General features: G+C 39.6%; 1 protein-coding gene across 1 annotated transcript in view; it reads right to left on the minus strand.

Annotated features, from left to right (window-relative positions):
• ANAPC10 (anaphase promoting complex subunit 10) overlaps positions 1-20,855 on the minus strand; it is a 45,918-nt gene extending 25,063 nt beyond the window's left edge. Inside the window, exons 1-4 of the mRNA XM_084886358.1 lie at positions 20,721-20,855; positions 18,869-18,995; positions 16,975-17,065; positions 3,854-3,974 (exon numbers count right to left, since the gene is read on the minus strand). Of these exons, the coding sequence (XP_084742484.1) occupies positions 3,854-3,974; positions 16,975-17,065; positions 18,869-18,983 (327 nt within the window). The 5' untranslated portion in view covers positions 18,984-18,995; positions 20,721-20,855. The remainder of the gene's footprint in view (positions 1-3,853; positions 3,975-16,974; positions 17,066-18,868; positions 18,996-20,720) is intronic.
• Positions 20,856-20,883: the final 28 nt, after the last annotated feature.

The following is a 20,883-nucleotide window of genomic DNA, read 5'->3' on the forward strand; positions in this document are numbered from 1 at the left end:
ATGAAAACAAGGTTTAAAATTCAGTTAAGTGTTCAATCTTGCCCTCCATCAATATTTTATCCTTTTGTGGCAAAAGGATAAACTTTGATGACAAATTTTAGAAGCATAATGCTAACAATGAACCAAAGGACAAGATTCACATATGCTGAAAATATCTGCTTAACTTTACTTGTTTTTCACAGAACTGTATAGAAATAATTTTGAGAGCTGTACTATATGTCTAATAAACCATTTTAGATTTATATTTAAGTACAAATATTTCTACTATAGTTTTTAAAAAGAAAATACAGCCAGTTCTCAGTATCTGGGAGTTCTATGTCTGTAGATTAAACCAACTGTGATTGAAACACTTGGGGGGTGCGGGCGGCGGGAGGGGGAGCCGGAATGTTACCCTATTGCTAACATGTATAACATGTACTATGTAGTGAGGCCTAGGATGGTTGCTTCTATACTGAACATGTACAGCATTTCTGCCTTGTCATTACTCCCTAAGCAACACAGTGATAGCTATTTACATTGTATTAAGTATTATATGTATTATAGAGATGATATAAAGTATACAGGAGAATTATATGCATAACCAACGGACACAGACAATAGTGTAGTGAAAGCCTGGGGCTGGGAGGAAGATGATTAAGGGGGTTGGGGAAATTGAGGGACTTCTTCAAAACTATCAACAATAAAAATTTTAAAAATAAAATATACAGGAAGATGCACATAGGTTATATGCAAATACTGTATCATCCTATATAATAAAAGCCTAATATGCAAAATGACCAAATGGCAGAATGACCAGTGGAACGACCCGTAGCTATGATGCACACTGACCACCAGGGGGCAGACCCTCAACCCAGGAGTTGCCCCTAGCCCACAGGCCCCAAGCCAGCCAAGGTGGGTGCCAGTGGTCCTTCCTACCCCCATTCGCCCCACCAGTCACCCTGCAGATCGGCCCTGATTGCCGGCCAGGCCTAGGGACCCTACCCATGCACAAATTTTATGCAGCGGGCCTCTAGTTTTATATAACAGACTTGAGCATCTGTGTATTAGGGGTTGGGGATGGGGAGAGATGACTGTAACTAATCAGCAAATTGATAAGGACTTTAAGTTTTATTGGTCTTTAGCTAGGGATGTTCTCTAAAATGTTAAAATGGTCACATATACGATATAGTATGATTTGATTCCTCAATTTGAATAAAAAAATAATTTCCTTCGCACATATTTTCTCTTCTGAGAGCAAAGGAAAAGAACATTAAACCAAAACATAATGCTAACACGTAAAGGTTTAAAAACTTAAAAAGCATGTACATCTTAATTTGAAAACTTCTCTTGAATACATGAACATAACTTCCTGCTTAAAAGTAACACACTTGAAATAAAGTATTCTAAAAAGACAATGACATTAAGATTCATGTTAAATGAGTGTTAAATATCACTTCTATTTAGAAATAGTCTCGTGTAAAAGCAATAAATTATAAACATAAAATATTCTTAGATTGTTTGTTTACAATTTGTATAGGATAGATAATTTTGAGAGAGATAAGAAGTAGAATGAACAGCATAATTAAATTAAGCTTTCGTGACAAAAATGTTCTATTTGGCCAAAGCCATTAAGCAGAGATTATAAACTTCACTTCCATTTTAAGTCCCTTCTCATGTCTAGAGGTTAACAAATGCATTCTAAAATAGTAAAGGAAGTGCCTCATCTCTTCAGAGGGATTTTCAACAAAGGTAACAAAGATCTAGATATAAAGTCATGCTTCAACACTGAAATGAAGGAAAACATATGATAGAGAGAGTCATTTTTGGATAAATAAGATAGCCATTAGCTTTTTTCACTCTGAACTAAAAATTCTTTATTTACTACTCAAACCAATAATAAAATTACAGAAGATAGGTTTTTAGAGCGTTTCAAGTAAACAAATCCATAATTTCTAGTAAAAAAGGAAAACTTATTAAAACACTCTAATACATACTACACCCTCGAGTGGGCAAGTATCCATGGAAAAATATAAAGATTTAGTTTGATTTTCCACTCAGTTAAATCAGTCCTATAACTAATAAAATTATGGTTCTCAAACCTCAAATTTCACATTATTTTAATCACTGACTATCTGAGTTAGAAGTACAGATTTTTTAAAATAGCAATTTAGATCTTACAGAGCAGTAATGTAAGAAATAAAATCACAATCTGCTTATATATTCCCTTAAAAAACAAAGTGCTTTGAGATTCTTATTTCTTCAACTTATAAAGTGAAAAAAGATAAACAGAGTAAATCCCGTATAAAGATGTATAATTAAAAGATGAAGTACATTTATATCATGAATTGCAAAGGTAGCACTAATATTTTAAAGCAAAATATAAGAATTATGGTTCCTTAGTGAGAACTGTGGCAGAAAAGCAGTATGTTCATTAAGTTTTTCAGGAAAACAACTTACATTATCACCTGGTAATATTTAGTATTACTGGTCTCATGGGGCTATGTGGTCACTACACAGAAATATAAACACACTTGGTATAAAATTAAGACACTACCTAAAAGAGCCCTTATTCTATATGGCTAATGTTTTGGCACTTAAATGATATAATAGAAGCAAAAACTAGATTAAAAGTATTCCACAATGGCCCAAATGTCAAAGTTTCTCCAGTTTACAACAGAATACAAAACATATATTTAACACATAAATATAGAAATCATGTGTGAAGGTGTGCATTTCCAAAATGTATCAAGGAATTTTTGATAAAAAAAATATATATACATATATATATATTCTCTAGGAAAAACTAGTACAACGAAGAACTGCTTCAGGTCTTGAACTTATTAACTAAGAAGTGAGACTAGTAATTAAAGGACAACAGTGACATCTAGTGAACATTTCAAATATATACCACATATATCTTGAATCAAAACTTTATTTCCAGTGTTTCACATATTTCAACCTGCCTGAGCAATTATATGACAAATCTTTCGTTTTAAACCAATATAAGGCAATTCTGATCCCAAACGACTTCTCAATACGATGACCCATTCATGTGATTAATACAAGTAAAGACAGGGTCTTAATATAAACAAGTCAAGTAAGAGTCCAGGCCAACAAGTTAACTGGAAGTATTTCAAAAATCACAGGTGCTTCCCAGATCCCCCAGAACCAATGAATTTAAAGCTTTTAATGATTATTTGAGTTCAATGATTTTTCTGACAGGAAAGAATGCTAACTCAACTGGCTGGTTTAATTAGCATATTATACTTTTATTATTATAGATTTACTAGAGGCCCAGTGCATGAAAATTCGTGCACTGGAGTAGGGGGGACAAGGGGGAGGGAAGGGAGGGAGAAGGGGAGTGTCCCTCAGCCCAGCCTATCCCCTCTCATAGTCTGGGAGCCCTTAAGGGGATGTCCTACTGTGGGACGATTATGAAAAGGCACCGCCTTCATCACCCCGCTGTAGCTACTGGCCCCTTGCTTCTTAGCGTTGGCCCCACCCCCTACCCACTTTTGGGTGAGGGGCGACCTGGGGCCAGGCCGGCTGGGGGAGGGGCAGCGGGAGGTTGAGGCACAGCAGGTCACAGCCTGTCCAGCCTCTGTGGAGGCATGGTGCCGGGACTGGGAGGCCTCTCCTGCCCTAGGCCCTCGAAGCCACTGTGGCTTTGTTCGGATGGATGTCTGGAAGACATCTGGTCTAATTAGCATACTATCCTTTTATTAGTATAGATTATTGTATTATTTTCCATACAAATGACTGTTTCTCTACTTTTGCCCACCCCTAAATTAACATTTTAATCTCTCTGAATATCAAACATGACTATCTTCTAAAGAGTCTGATTGATACATACATATTTTTAAAACATACATACCCGAATTTCTTGAAGGTTATGGAAATTATTTCCTACTCTGACTGAAATCTTGCTTGGAGTATAGCTTTCATCAGATTTGTAATCCGCATAAATACATAATGTCTTCACCGTTGTTTTTCTTCTAAAAAGCAATAAAATAAAAACATGATCTTTATCTTATGGAAAGATTATATCCAAAACATCTTATCTTCTTATTTTAAAAATCACTGTTTGCTAAAATGATTATCTAAATAAAAAGTTTTGAGGTTCTTTACTTTTAACAATGATAAAAATGAAAAACATGTAAAAAACATAGAACATAGATACACATTTTGCTTATATAGACAGGCATTGCTTATCTAGAGCAAAGTCAAGAACAAGATGTGAGCAAAGAAGAAACAGTTAAGCCAAAATAGAATCATACAAAAACGATTTGAAAATGATAATTTTGGTGGTGTGGAACTATGGGAGATATTTTTCTTCTTTATCTACCAGGTGTACCGGTTAATAATGTAGATTTTGTAATCAAAGAAAACATGATAATTTCAAGAGAAACATCAAAAGTGCTTTATCCAAAGTAATGTCCATCACTAGCTATGCATTTCCCCCATCTTTCAGGTAATTTATGGATACTGTCCCTATAAAATGTGTCTTGTTTTGAGGCAAACCATTCAGAGACCCAATTTTCCACTTTTTCATTTGTTTTGAAGTGCTGTTCAGAAAATGCATGTGCCATCGATCTGAACAAGTGGTCATCTGAAGGAGCAAGGTCTGGTGAATATGGTGGGTGGGTTAATACTTCCCAGGAAACATCTTTTAACGTGTCTTTTACAGGTTTTGAAGTATTTGATGGTGCGTCATCATGAAGCAAAATTACTTTGCCATGTCTTCTGGCACATTCTGGTCATTACACGATCAAAGCATGGTTCAAATTATTTGTTGTTGGTAGCGATCAGTATTAACGGTTTCACCTGGTTTTAGAAGCTCATAATACAACACACCTTCCTGATCCCACCAAACACAGAGCGTTGTCTTCTTTCCGAAGCGATTTGGCCTTGCAGTCAATGTGGATGGTTGACCTGGATCAATCAATGATTTTGTGAGTTTGGGATTCTCAAAATAAATCCACTTTTCATTGCCAGTCACTTTCTTTCATGCAGTTGAAGCAACATTTTACTGATCACTTTCAGTTTTCCATTTGTCTTTTGTTCAGTTGATATGGCACCCATTTTCCTTCCTTTAAAATATTTCCCATTGCTTGTAAATGATCAGAAATTGTTTGCTGAGCAACATTTAATCTTTCTGCAAGTTGTTTTTGAGTTTGACAGGTATTTTCATCCATTAATGCTTGTAATTGTTAGTCTTCAAACTTTTTCAATTAACCTGAATGTTCTTTGTTTTTTACATCGAAATCATCACTTTTAAAGTGTTTAAACCAGCATTCAAAAGTATCTTGAGATTGAGAATGTTCACCATAAGCTTTGGAAGTATACGATAACTTTCAGTAGCACTTTTCTTCAAAATGAAGAACTAATGAATTAAAACTTCCCACAAATGCTCTTCTTTGGCATGAAATTCAACATTTTTTAATTTTTATTTAAACATTTTTAAGTGTATTATTAACACCTTCATAAAATTTGACATATGATGTTTTGAAGCTTGCTGTCAATACAACAAAACAGTATACATATCAAATTGCATATATATCAACATAAGTGTAACGCCATCTATTGAAAAAAATCCACATTATTAACTGGTACATCTGGTATGTGGTTTTAAAAAAATTTTTTAACAATAAGCATTTGTTATTTTGGTCCTTAAAAAAAAATTTAGACCATTTTAAACATCAACACACACACACACACACACACACACACACACACACACACCAAGAAGTCCATTTAAATGTGCTTTAAAAGTTAAGTTCTGGTATAAACTGGCACTAACTTAACAACAATGAGCTCCTTGAACAGAAGCAGTCTGTGTCAAAAGTCAACCTATAAAAACAGCAGGGGATCTGTAACTCTTAGTGAGGGACCAAACTTCTGTAGACCAAGCTATTATTCATCAGAAAGGAATGGGGAAAGTTAAGGACTTTCCTGCAAATAATAAAGACAGATGAAGATGTAAAATGCTAACTACCCAGGAACTGCTGACAGGATAAATACCATTACCAGGTTTTAAAAAGAGGCCAGAGGTATCAAACGGACATCTTTCTGTTTCTGCAGAGCCAGGAAGGAGATATGAGAGGAAGCAAAGGAAGAAAGGAAAATTCTGAAGGGCACACAAAAGACTTTCTCTCTGATGAGCCATAAGGAGGCAGTAAAAGGTCTTTCTTAGACAGAAAGATCTATATCATGAAGATTATTCTTAAGGACTTCTTTCTAAAAAAATGAAAACAGATCTAAAGGACCAAGCTTTTTAATCAGAGTAATTTTATCTCCAAGTTATAAAATACAGGACAATTTAGGCACTGGAACCTATAAGATAATTAGGGTGAGGTTAGAAAGACAAAGAATAACAATAACACTAATCACTGTAAAAACAACAGCTACAGCAGCAAATAGCCAGTGAATACTCTATCCAGCCCAGAAGTAATGGCTTAAGTGTATTAACTCATGTACTCCTCAACTTTGTGATATGGGAGCTATTATCACCTTCATTTCATTGATTTAAAAAGATAAAATAATACTCAGGTTAATAATACGTTAAAGTCGAAAAGCTAGTAGGTAAGAATTGTAGGAGTTCAAACGTGTGTCTGTCTGCCTCACTTGATCTTAAACTATCACCTTCCTACTAGTACGTAACAAATTGTACTTAGCTTATTCAACAGTCATTGATGATAATTATAGTATTATGCAGGTATTTACACTTCTTTAAATTTTATCTACACCATGGGATGTTATCCTAAGGCCCATGTATCTCCACAAATCATATGTATAATCTATGCTATATACATTGATTCATTAAATTTGCAAAGGAAATTGTGACCTCACCAAAGTTTAAAGTTATTGCTCTAAAAAGTATCAGTAAAGCCTTTTTAAATTATTTATAAACTAGAGGCCCGGTGCACAACATTTGTGCACTTGGGGGGCCCCTCAGTCCAGTCCGGGAACCCTCGGTGATGTCCAACTGATGTCCCACAGGGAGCAGGCCCGGGCTATCAGTCGGACAGGACATCCTTAGTACTGCCACGGAGGTGGGAGAGGCTCCTGCCATCGCATCTGCACTTGCCAGTCGTGAACCCAACTTCTGGCTGACCACCAGGGGGCAGCTCCTGCATTGAGCGTCTGCCCCCTGCTGGTCAGTGCGTGTCATAGTAACCAGTCATTCAGCCATTCAGTCCATTTGCATATTAGCCTTTTATCATATAGGATAGGATTTATTTCATGGTGAATTTAAAATAGCAGTGCATGTGGGAAGGTTAAATACATAGATTATGAGAAGTACTACCAGCTACTCAAACTGCTTAAATCATCAATGTAGTAATAATCACCAAAAACTAAATGCTTTCTATACTCTAGGCATCCTGCTAAACTCTTAGGATAAGGTATTATAGGAAGGGAGAAGGCACAGGGTAACACTTACTCATTTCTGATGACATAAGTAATTCCCAGACTCTCTCTCTTCCCTCACCCACTACTTTCTTTCTGCTGAGAAAGAGCTGCTGGCAGGCAGTAAACATTTAATAGGGACAGGCTCTACCTGGTCTATTACTTTCTTAACTGGACGGGTAAGTCTGTGTAATTCTAGATTCAATATTAGGAAAACACTTGACTGCAGATATAAACCCCTTTCTCTTATAAAACTTTGTCAGTTTTATAAAAATGATGTTTCAGTCTCCACCTGCTATAACTCTTGAATAATTTCCCAACTAACTTAGAACCCATGAAATTTCAACAGAAGAGATTAGTGACAAACACTCCTAGTGATTAACAGCCCCTTTTCCTTTTTATCTTCATAACATCTGGCTAAAAGGCATTATTCCCCTACTCGCCTGATCTCGCCCCCAACTGCCCTCCCGTCAGCCTGATCACCCCTAACTGCCTCTACCAGCCTGATCACCCTAACTGCCCTCCCCTGCTGGCCTGATCTCACCCCCAACTGCCCTCCCGTGCTGGTCAATTTGGTTCTGATTGGTTGGTTACTATGCCAGTCAGTGTCAAAAGCTCCGCCTCCTAGGCAGCCATTGGCTCCTCACAGTTCACCCAGATTTGGTTCTGACTGGTCGGTTTCTATGCCAGTCAGTGTCTCCAGGCCTATTTCCAGGCCTGATCAGAAAGGTGTGGCTGATTGGCAGTCTCCATGGAGAAAGAGAGGCAAGAGCTGATCAACACCTGCCATGAAGGCTGCGGATCAGACCCTGCCTCTCTCTGGGCCTGATCTGCAGCCCCCTCAGCAGTCAGTGCTGGGTTGCAGCGCCCACAGCGGCAGCAGTCAGTGCTGGGTCACTACGGCAACCCAGCACTGACTGTAGGACTGACCTCCAGTGTTCAGTCGAGCTTTCAGTTGTTACAGACCCTAGGTTTTTATATATTAGGATTAGGATATATATATATATATATATATATATATATATATATATATATATATATATATGCATGTATACCCACACACACATATTCTATATAATAGAGGCAATATGCAAATTAACCCTCACGCCATCACAAGATGGCTGCACCCACAGAGGAGGTGGGGTTCCCATAACGAGTGATCAACAGGGACTTGAGGCTGCATGGCACCAAGCCAGGGCAAGGGACCTGAAGCTGCACCCCCTACTCAGGAGGGCTCAATGGGGGATCTCAGGTCACATCCTCCCCCTCTGTCCCCAACCCCACCTGGCAGGGCAAGACAGAGGGCCCCAACCCTGGTGCCGGGCTGGGGGACCTCAGGTCATACCCTTCGCCCCAGGCCAGGGAACCTGAAGCTGCAACTCTGCCCCAGGGGACTTCAGGCTGTGCCCCCTACCCTGGCACTGACCCGGGGGACATCAGGCTGCGCACCCCGCCTGGCAGGGCTTGACGGCAGATCTCAAGGCATGCCCCTCAACCTGATGTTGGGTGGAGTACCTCAGGCCACGCCCTTCACCCCAAACCGAGGGACATGAGGCTGAGCCCCCTGCCCTGAGGGACCTCAGGCCGCACCCCCTGCCCTGGGCCAGAGGACCTGACAGTGTGCCAGGGGACTTGAGGGGGCTTGATGGGATACCTGAGGCTGTGCTTCCCACCTGCTGGGGCTTGACAGAGGTGGGGCTGGCCGAGTCTGGATCTCGCCCAATGGGAGTGGGGCTGGCCAAGTCTGGGTCTCACACGACTTCAAGGTGCACGCAGGTGGGCGGGGACTTGACTTTGTGTCCCACAGTGCACCCCGATTCTGACAGGAGAAAGATTTTCATATACATTTTACTAATTTTCTTTCATCTCTGACACTTCTATTGTAGTGAAAGGGCAAATAACAATATTAAAATATTTCCACTAATTAGTTCCCTTTTAATGTGTACAAATTTTGTGCACTGGGCCACTAGTTTTAACAATAAATGAATAAAAAATAAAAGTTCTATTACTAGCCTGGCTGATATGGCTCAGCTGGGTGAGCGTCATTCCCATGAACCAGGAGGTCACAATTCAATTTCCAGTCAGGGCATATGCTGGGGTTGCAGGCTCAATCCCCAGGAAGGGGTGTACAGGAGGCAGCTGACTAATGTTTCTTTCTTTCTCCCTCTCCCCTTCTCTCTCTGAAATCAATAAAAACATATTAAAGAAGAAAAAATAGTTCTGTTACTATTAGAAGTTCTCATTCCTGTTATGCACCGATTGCAGTTAAGGTACTGGTCTCATTTCCACATCTAGGAATTTTACACAGAGCCAGATTGTGTATTCTATATAACTATACTATATTGAGTAACTACAAACTCTTGAGGTTCAAGGTATAAAGTCAAATAACAAAATAGAATGGTGCTAAAACCAAAAATTTGGATCCCTAGAGTAGGGATCATCAGCAAACTACACACAGACTAAACAGGGCCTGCCACTTATTTTTATAAATAAACTTATATTGCCCTAACTAGGTTGGTTCAGTGGATAGAGTATAGGCCTGCAGACTGAAGGGTCCCAGATTCAAGTGGGGGGTGTGCAGGAGGCAGCTGATCGATGTTTCTCTCATTGATGTTTCTCTCTATCCCTTTCTCTTCCTTTCTGTAAAAAAGGAATAAAATACATTTAAAAATAAATTAATAAACTTATATTGAAATAAAGCAATACCTACTCGTTTACATACTGTCCACAGTTGCTTTTGCACTATAATAGCAAACTTGAGCAGCTGGAAGAACCTAAAATATGATTTGCAAGGCCTAAAACACTACTGTTACTATCATAACCAGCTAGTTAATATTGATAATGGAAGGAAAGCAAAGGGGAAGCCAGACATTATAAGCATGGTCCCCTGGGCAGCTTTACACTGCCCAGGGACATCAGTCCATTCTCTGCAAATCATGGAGGAAGGGCCCCAACAAAGGGGGAGATGGGCACATGCACTGTGAAGGTGGTGTGACATAGTGAAAGTCCTTGTCAGTCTAACCTGGGGAAAAGATAACTGGCTACAGGGGCAGAGCCATTGCAAGCACATGAGATCCTGAAGAGTTAATTGGATAAGTTCCCAGTTATAATCCCCAGACAAATAAACTTTCTCTCTCTCATGCTCCAGCTCCCTTGCACTCTCTTGCTCCCTGACCCACCCCCAACTGTATATTAACCTGCCATGTGGTCTAAGCAGCCTCACAGTCCATGGCCATGGGGATCTCACACACAATGGACTGCAGCTGGAAACACAAGCTAAGCCAGCCAGTTGCTAAATTGGTCTGTGCTTTAATATGGAGCGAAGACTCTGGGCAGTGGCCTTAACTCTTGCCCTGCTGACGAATTTTTCCATGAGAGATGGAGGGAGATAGAATCCTGGAAGGGAACTCCCTTAATTTTACATCATCAATAAAGCTTCCCACAATACCTCATCCTCTCATGGGGGGCCTCAGAAAATTCTGGTTCAGGCGTCACCCCAACAACTCCACTTCTACTAACAACAGGTGAGGAAACAGAGGGCATCCACTGATAACACTACTATTTTATTATAAAAAGTTTGCTACCCCCACCTTAGAGTAAAGGGTGCTCTAGATTCCCTATAAAGAAGCTTAAAAATCAAGTCTCAAAAAAGTCAAATTGATTTTTAACTAACTTAACTGCGTGCTAGAACAAAGTTCAATCCTCTTTAAAAACAAAGAAACAAATTAACAACAAAAAAAAGACCAGCACTCACCAACATCCAATAAAAAATTTACCACAAAGAACCAGAAAAATGTGAACCATAATAAGGAAAAATCAGTCAATAAAGGCCAATATAAATATAAGAAGATAAAAGATAATGGAATTTAAAAAATAAGGACTTAAAAATACAAATATCTACCTATATGTGTAAAATAAACCATCTCAAAGCTTAGTGCCTTTAAAAAATAGTCATTACTTTCTCTATGAATCTGACTTTGGGCAGAAGGGAAGGCTCCACAGAGCGTCGGGGGTGGCAACCCGACTTGAGATCTGAAGAACCTGCTTCCAAGATGGCTCATTAATACGGCTGGCAAGCTGATGCTGGTTCTCAGCTGAGCCTTGGGCTTTGGCTCATTTCTTTACGGGCTTCTTCATTTGATGTGGGTTTTCTCACAGCATGGTAGATGGACACCATGTGAGAGGATAACATAAAAGAGAACAAGGAAGAATTTGTATTGCTTTTTATGACCCAACCTCAGAAATAACATCATACTCTTAGGCAAGAAATCCACCAAGACCCAACCAGTTTCAGGGGGAGACACATTGATGCCATCTCTTGAATAGACAAAGTTGTAGGTGAGCATGTGCAATAGGTAATAATGTTGCGAGCACTCTGGAAAATATAGTCTGCCATAAAACTGTTTAAAGAATTGAAAGAAAACATGAAAATGGGAAGAGACAAAATATATTTTAAAAACCAAATAGAATTTCTGGATATGAAAAAGAAATCTGAAATAAGAAATTTATCAAATGGGATTAATAGCAGTTTAATCATTGCAGAGATAGTGAATATAATGATATAAATATAGAAACTCTCCAAAGAGAAGAATAGAAAATAAAAAGTTTTCATCCCTCATTAAAATGTATAGAAAATCAGTGGTCTATCAGACAGTATAAAGCAGACTAATATGTAACTGAAGTCGCATACCCATGATAAAGCTTAGTTTATAAATAAGGAACAGTAAGGGATTAACAACAATCTATATAAAAGCCTAAGCGACGTCACAACCGAACAGACAACCAAACAGGCTGCATGGGGAAGCCAGGCTGGCAGAGGCGTTTGTGTGGGGCAACCAAACGACTGAACAGCAGGCTGCGTGGGGCAATCAGGCTGGCAGAGGGGGTGGGCGGGGGCAGTTGGTGGCAATCAGGCCGGCAGGCAGAGGCAGTGAGGGGTGATCAGGCTGGCAGAGGGGGCAGTTAGAACCAATCAGGCAGGCAGGTGAGCGGTAAGAAGCCAGCAGTCCAGGATTGTGAGAGGGATGTCTGACTGCCAATTTAGGTCCGACTGGCAGTCAGACATCCGCCGAGGGGTCCGATTGGAGACCTCCCCCCACCATGCATGAATTTTGTGCACCAGGCCTCTAGTAACTAATAATGAAATAGAACAATTATAACCAATCAATGAAATATGACACCAAAGCCACAAGGAACATAAATAATTGGAGTTTATAAAAGTTAAAAACTTTTGTAAAAAGGCAACGCACAGAATGGGATAAAACATTTAAAAATCGTATTTGATAAGGGATTAATATCCAGAATAAAGAATTCCTAAAACTCAAAAGCAAGAAAATAAACAAAAAAACAGTTCAAAAATGGGCAAAGAACTTGAATAGACATTACTCCAAAGATGATGTCAAATGGCCAAAATTGATAAATATAAAAAATAAACATACAAAGCCCTGACCTGTTGCTCAGTGGTTAGAACATCAGCTTACAGACCAAAGGGTCACAGGTTCAATTCCAAGTCAAGGGCACATGCCTCAGTTGCAGGTTTGATCTGGCCCTGGTCAGTGCACATGCGATGTGTCTCTCTCAAGCCCATGTTTCTCCCTCTCTCCCCCTCCTTTCTCCCTTCCACTATCTCTAAAAAATAAATGGGGGGAAAATATTCTTGGGTGAGTAATTTTAAAGAAGTTAAAAATTAAAAAGAATAAACAAACAGAAAAGTATAACAGTGGTGATCAGAGGTTGGGTAAAGAAAAGTATAGGGAGTTATGGTTTCAGTCTGGGATAATGAAAAGTTCTAGACATGGTAACAGTTGTAAAACAATGAGACTGTACTTACCGCTACTAAACTATAGGCTTAAAAGTGATAAATGGTATGTGTATTTTACAATAAAAGCAATTATTAAAATTGACCATCTCAACAGACCAAAGAAGAGAAATCATATGGTCATATAATTAGAGAAACAGCATCTGAGAAAATCTAATAGTATTCATTTAAAAAAAGTGTAAGTACACTAAGAGTGGAAGGGAACTTCATCAACCTGCTAACCTAAAGGGTTATATTAGTTTCTGGCTAGTAAGGATAAACAATCCTCATCAGGAAGCTGGAGGTATCCCCAAAGGCCTAGGAATTGAAGAAGTAAATGATGAATGTATCCTCATCAAGAGAGTTGCAGGTGAATCACCCACAGCAGCATTAAGTGACTGTGGAAGCAGATTCTCTCAACCACAAAAGCGTGCATAAGATACAGTTAGCTTTAAACATATAGTCACATACAGGAAACTCCAATGCTAGATCACCAAGAGAGAATTGGCAATTACGGATTTTCCTTCTCCACTTCCATACTAGCAGGCCTAAAGAGTTCAGAAATTAGTTAAGAATATAGGAGAAGCCCTGGCCAATGTGATTCAGTTGGTTGAGTGTTGTCCCATGCACTGAAAGGTTGCTGGTTCAATACCCAGTCAGGGCATATACCCAGCTTGCAGGTTCTATCCCTAGTCGGAATGCAATGGATTGATGTTTCCCTCTCCCCCTCTCTCCTTTTCTCCCTTCTCTTCTCCCTCAAGTCAATAAAAACATTTTTTACCCCCAAAATGAACATGGGAAAAGGTAAATAAGTGAGGTAGGGAAAGATAAGCAAACCATACTTTTCTTATGCCATTTACAACAGACTCAACTTTAGGTAAAAAAAAGAAAGCTTACTAGAAACTAAAGTAAGTTTGAAGCTTTCATTCAGCTAGGGCTGAATGTTTTCATTTTAAATCTACCTTTTGCTATTTTAAATGAACAGAGAACTGTGTGTTACCCAAAATGTCATACCAGCTCCTTATTGAGTTCTCACCCAGGCCAACAAAAAAGCTTGCCCCTGATTTAAAGCAGCAATGTGATCTAAAAGAAAATGCTACTTTGTAATTGTGCATTACAAGTCCACCTTGACACATTAATAAGAACTATTTCTAAAATCTCATTCAACTAGCTGAGAAACTACTACAAGAAATAAGAGTTGCTTATTTTCTCTGTTTTCTCTGTAAAGGGGAGAATATCTAAGGAGTTAAATATTTTGTTTTATCTTAACAAAATATAAAGTCCAAATTGAACTTCTTTCAAGCTTACATGTAACACTTTTTTTTAATACAGAAAGTCCTTTCTTTAGTGCATAATCTATAAATATAAAAGCCTAAGCAACCAAATGACTGCTCGACCAGTAGTTATGAGGCTCACTGACCACCAGGGGGCTGATGCTCAACACAGGAGCTGCCCCCTGGTGATCAGTGTGCTCCCACAGTGGGAGCGCTGCTCAGCTGACCATTGGGCACCAGACGCTCAGCACCACTAATCTTACCTAATAATAGATAAACATGTAAGTTGACTGTACCTCCACTATGCCCACAGCCAATCAGAGTGAGTATGCAAATTAACCCAACCAAGATTGTGGTTAATTTGCATATGTAGGCGCCCAGCAGACTGGGTCCCCGGAACTTTCTCGGCCCCAGATCACTCCGAGGTAGGCCCCATATGGGCCCTGAGCAACCTGGGAAGGGCCTGAGCAACAGGACTCCTGGGCAGGGCAGGGCCGGGCCTACAATCAGAGCCAAGGGGGCAGGGCCAGACCCGGTGATGGGAGGGATCTGGGGGGCCCCTGTCCAGGCCCCAAGCCTCAGCCAGAGGCTTTTAACCTGGGCAGGGGTGGAGCCGGCGACCAGAGTGTCCCTCTCACATTGATGCTTCTCTCTTTCTCCCTCTCTCTTCACACTCTAAAAACCAATGGAAACATAATCTCAGGTGAGGATAAAAAGAAAGAAATGCATATCCGATGAAAGACACATCTTGAAAATGCCTAAAGAAAGTTGTCATTTTTTTATGGTGAAGGGACTAGAGTCCATGTTGATGAATACACCTTGGTGGCTGTGGTGGCTGGCAGTGGTGATGGGGCTGGTGCCTTCCCCTGATCAGCCCGGTCGTTTCCCACAAAGGGAGGCCAGACTGCAGCTTAGGCCCACTCCCTGTTAAGCTGTCAGTGGGACATTTCCTGAGGGCTCCTAGTATGTGAGAGGGGGCAGGCTGGGCTGAGGGGATTCCCACCTTCCAGTGCACGAATTTCATTCACCGGGCCCCTAGTCATCAGTAAATGCAAATTAAAACCATGAGATATCACCTCAAACCTGTCACAATGGCTATCATCAATAAATCAACAAAAAAGGGTTGGTATAGATGTGGAAAAAAAGGGAACGCTTGTGCGCCGTTGGTGGGAATGCAGATTGGTACAGCCATTGTGGAAAGCAGTGTGGCGTTATTTTAAAAATATATAAATGGCCGAAACCGGTTTGGCTCAGTGGTAAAGCGTCCGTCTGCGGACTGAAAGGTCCTGGGTTTGATTCCGGTCAAGGGCATGTACATTGGTTGCGGGCACATCCCCGGTAGGGGGTGTGCAAGAGGCAGCTGGTCGATGTTTCTCTCTCATCGACATTTCTAGCTCTCTATCCCTCTCTCCTCCTCTCTGTAAAAAATCAATAAAATATATTAAAATAAATAAATTAATTAATTAAATAAAATATAAAAATGGAACTGCCTTATGACCCAGTTATTCCACTACTGGGAATATATCTGAAGAAACTGGAACACTGATTTGAAAGCATATATGCACCCCTATGCTCAGTGCAGCGTTATTTACAACTAGTGGCCTGGTACACAAAATTCATGCATGGGGGTGTGTCCCATAGCCCAGCCTGAACCCTCTCTAATCTGGGACTCCTCGAGGGATGTCTGAAACAGGCATTTGGACATCCCCATCGCAATCTGGGTCTGCTGACTCCTAACCGCTCACCTGCCTGCCTGCCTGATTGCTCCTAACCACTCTGCCTGCAGGCCTTCTCTCCTCCCCGCTTCCCCACTTGCTGGCCTAATCACTCCCAACTGCCCCTCCCCCCACCGGCCTGCTTACCCCCAACTGCCCTCCCCCACTGGCCTGATCACCCCTAACTGCCTCTGCCTCTGTCCTGCCACCATGGCTTTGTCCGGAAGGACATCTGGAAGGTCTCCCGGAAGGTTTCCCGGGCTAATTAGCATATTACCTTTTTATTAGTATAGAAGATAACCAAGATTTGGAAGCAGCCAAACTGCCCATTGGTAGGTGAGTAGATAAAAAAGCTGTGGTAAATTTACACAGTGAAATACTACTCGGCTGTAAAAAAAAAAAAAAAAAAAAAAAAGGAAATCATACCTTTTGCAACAGCACAGATGGACACTGAGAGTATTATGAAATAAGCCAGTCAGAGAAAGACAAATACCATATTATTTCACTTATAGATGGAATATAATGGACAAAATACATTACAAACAAAATAGAAAGAGACTCATAGATAGAACAGACTGGGTGAAAAATGTGAAAAGATTAAGAGGGGGGGAAAAATCCAACTCACGGACAGTATGGTGATTACCAAAGGAAAAGGTAAAAGAGGATAAAGGGAGGATGAGTGGTGATGGAAGGAGACTTGACTTTGTTTGGTATTACAGAACTGTATACTTGAAACCTACATAATTTTATTAACCAACATCACTGCAATAAATTCAAGAAAAATTTTTTTTTATTTTATTACCTGAATTGGATGTTTACTAAATGAGGCTGGGAGCCATCTGATTGCCAATAAGTTTCTAGATTGTCATCTCGTAATTGATCCACTCCAAATCCTAAAACACCACAAGTGACAATAAATTCTCATGGTAAAGAAAGAACTGTATATTTAAAATATAAAATAACTATATATATATACATACATACATATATATATATATACACACACATATATACTGAGTGGCCAGAGTATTATGATCTCTGAATGCCTAATAATCTGGCCACTCTGTATATCCTATAAAATAAAAGGCTAATATGCAAATTGTCCCCTCGATCAGGAGTTCAACCAGCAGGCAGGCCAGCCAACTGCCCATGTCCCCTCCCGCTCTGGCCAGGTTGACTGGACCCCACCCATGCACAAATTCATGCACTGGGCCTCTAACACACACACACACACACACACACACACACACACACACACAGACACACACACACACACACTCTGAGTGGCCAGATTATTATGCATTCAGAGATCATAATCAAGCCACGAGGTGCGAGTGTGTGTGTGTGTGTGTGTGTGTGTGTGTGTGTGTGTATATATATCTGTCTAGAAAGTTTGATAAACAGGATGGTTTAAATCAAGCACGTCAAACTCGATGCCCATGGGCTGCATGTGGCCCACAACAAATATTTTTGTGGTATGTAAGAAACATTTTTTAAAAAAATTTTGTAACTTGCCAAAATTGGTTTGGCTCAGTGGTAGAGCGACGGTCTGCAGACTGAAAGGTCCCAGGTTCAATTCCGGTCAAGGGCATGTACATTGGTTGCGCACGTCCCCGGTAGGGGGTGTGCAAGAGGCAACTGGTCGATGTTTCTCTCTCATCAACGTTTCTAGCTCTCTCTCTCTCTCCCTTCCTCTCTGTAAAAAATCAATAAAATATATATTTTTTTAAAAATTTTGTAACTTAATTTTTATAATATCCTGTTATACATAATTGTTAAGAACTACAACGTTTGCTAATGACTGATTACTATAATTGTGTTGCATTCGTTTCCCTTATATGACTTATGTGCGGGCACACTATTTCTCTCCACTAATACTAGCAGCGAATATTTTAACAGCCAATTGCCATGTCATTAGTCTTGGGCTGACTTGTTTGGTATGAGCTTCAGGAAATATTTCGCTTTTGGAGAACAAGAAAAATAACTTTATTTGAGTTATGATTATTAATTAGTGCAGTTATTCAGTGTCTGATAAGTTAATGTTCAAGAAAAAATATTAAATTTTATTAAGTTATTGTATTATTTTATGTTAATGGTTACTCATTTATTTCAGCCCTTTGAATTCAGCATGTCTCTACCAAAATAAACCCACATTTCTATGAAAATTGAAGCTTTTGTGTGTGTTTTTTGCAGCCCACATAAACAAACCTTGTTTATTTGGCCCATGTTAGCTTTTGAGTTTGACATGCTTAGTTTAAATGCTTCCAAAAAACAAGTAATATAAAAAAGAGAGTGGGAGACAAGCATAATTTGCAATATGACATCAAAGAAAATGGTATAATAGCATCCACAAATTTTTGAGAGAAAAAGACTGACATTCAAGTTTTCTCTCGACCAAGAGTAAAATAAAGTTACTTTGGGATAGGTAATCATTCAAAAAATGTATCACCCACTTATCCCAAAAAACTTAATCATAGCAGAGATAGGGGAGGATAAAGAGACTTCATGACATATGCAGAAATTCAAGTGGGTAGTAATAACGCAATTGGGAAGAAATATATAACAGATGAAAACTCAAATTATTTTAGAATTAAAATAAAGTATATAGACAAAAAGAATATTAAAGTCAGTCCAGAATAGAATAAAAGTGTACTGGTTAAGTAGTTATTATAAACAGCTTTTTTGTTTTGTTTTACCTGGTTTGCAAGATGAGAGTGACCAAACAGCTTGTGACCCAATCTCCCGTACTGTTCCAGTCCTTTCCAACTGCTTAGGGTCAGCACCAGGAGGTGTCTTGTTTGGTGTGGTCATTTTAAAAATATTCTATGTAGAAAAAAAGAATATTCACATTATACCAGGACCTGAATTTTTTTCAAAAGGTAAAAATAAACATTTAATAGCAAAATGGATCACTCATAGACCCTTGATAATAATCACCTTATTCTCAAAATGCAGTTAACATAACCACTGTACTTTTTAAAATCTTGGGAATTCAGCTTCTAAAATATATTATGTGCCAAGCAGCAGAGCACAGGAGGCAAAGGGGCACAGAATTAGGAATTAGGGTTTTAGCTTCAGCCCCTTCTTTAGCCTACACATTGGAAGGTCTGGACTTTATTTCCTCTCCCGTCAAAGAGGTTGACTTGATTTATAATTCCATAGCGTTATACAGTACTATTCTTCTATGAGTAAAATTTCTTAATTCAAATGACTTTTTCCCCCCTAGAAAACTCAGATAGAAATGCTCTTATTCCCGAAAAATGTGAATATGGGTCTCCATTTTAAATAGTCCATTAAATGATGCAGAGAAAAATCACATTTCCCCACTAGTTGTCAAAAGCTCCATTTAGCCGAGACCGGTTTGACTCAGTGGATAGAGCCCGCCTGCTAACTGAAAGGTCCCAGGTTCAATTCTGGTCTTGATTGCAGGAGGCAGCTGATCGATGTTTCTCTCTCATTGATGTTTCTCTCTATTCCTCTCAATTCCTCTCTGTAAAAAGTCAATAAAATATATATTTTTAAAAAAGCTCCATTTATATTTTCTATTACCATAGAAGATAAAGTCAGAAAAATGGCTTCAAGGTCTGGTTTAACTGGCAAATTCTAAACCAAAAATTTACTTCATCTTTCACATCTTTTGCTAATCTTGTTATATCTATGCAAACATGAAAAAAAAGAACTTTTTTCAGAATGAACGGTATATAAAACTGCCTCAAAAATTCGAAGTTACAGCTACTGAATATCATTATACATGCTATTATAAATCTGGAACAATAGTTTCACATACTATCTCCTTGATACCTTGTATTTTATCTCAGTTGTTCCCTAATCCCCACAACAGCACTTACTCACTAAATAGTAGAGCCACTGGTCTGTAAAATTCGTAAAGGCCTAAAACTTAAATTTTCAATTTACTGAATGAATAAATGAATGGATATATATATATATACACACACATATATATACACATATATATATATTCAATATACAGTGAAGTACTTGCCACGTACAAGTTAAGTAAGGTCTAAGGTGAGACAATTAAACCTCTGACCATTATTACAAGCTGAATAATGTTGGGGGGAAAAAAGAATATCCACATTATACCAGGCCCTGAATATTTTTTCCCACAAGCTGAATTACAAGCTGTGTCCAAAAATGTCAAATTGTAAAAAATTAAAAAAAAATTTTTTTTTAAATTAAAAGGCCCATTTCGCTGCTTAGAGATTAATTCAACTGCCGGACTTGGTACTGGACGCCACCAAGTGGATAAAACACGGAGTTCAGATGAGACGGGGTTCCTGCCCGTACAGTCCAGAAGGAAATGAATCCAAAGGACCATCAGCATCTGGACCAGACTCTTCTGGTCCTGCTTGACATCTGTGCTAGAAGGGCTAAAACGGGCAACGGCTAAACGCTCCATTCATTCCTGACCCACCGGCCTTGAAACTGGGCGCGGAAAAAAAAAATAAAATAAAGACTGAGGATGGAGAAGAGAACGCATGTGCTTAGGGTAGAACCATTTTCCCCGTCAAAAGCTCGTGCACTTACGGCTTGCAGGCCGCGTACGCTGCAGGTCAAGTTCCTATGATTCCCCGCAGCAGAGCCGCACCACTCCCACTCGGCTTCTCGGGATCGCCCGGCTTCCCGGTGACGTCTTGTTGGCGTCGCGTCGCAATGACGTCACGCCTCCCCGTCGCGCCCGGCGCTCTCT

Source organism: Pipistrellus hanaki, assembly GCF_964339955.1.
Source record: "Pipistrellus hanaki genome assembly, chromosome: 5".
NCBI classification, from domain to species: Eukaryota; Metazoa; Chordata; class Mammalia; order Chiroptera; family Vespertilionidae; genus Pipistrellus; species Pipistrellus hanaki.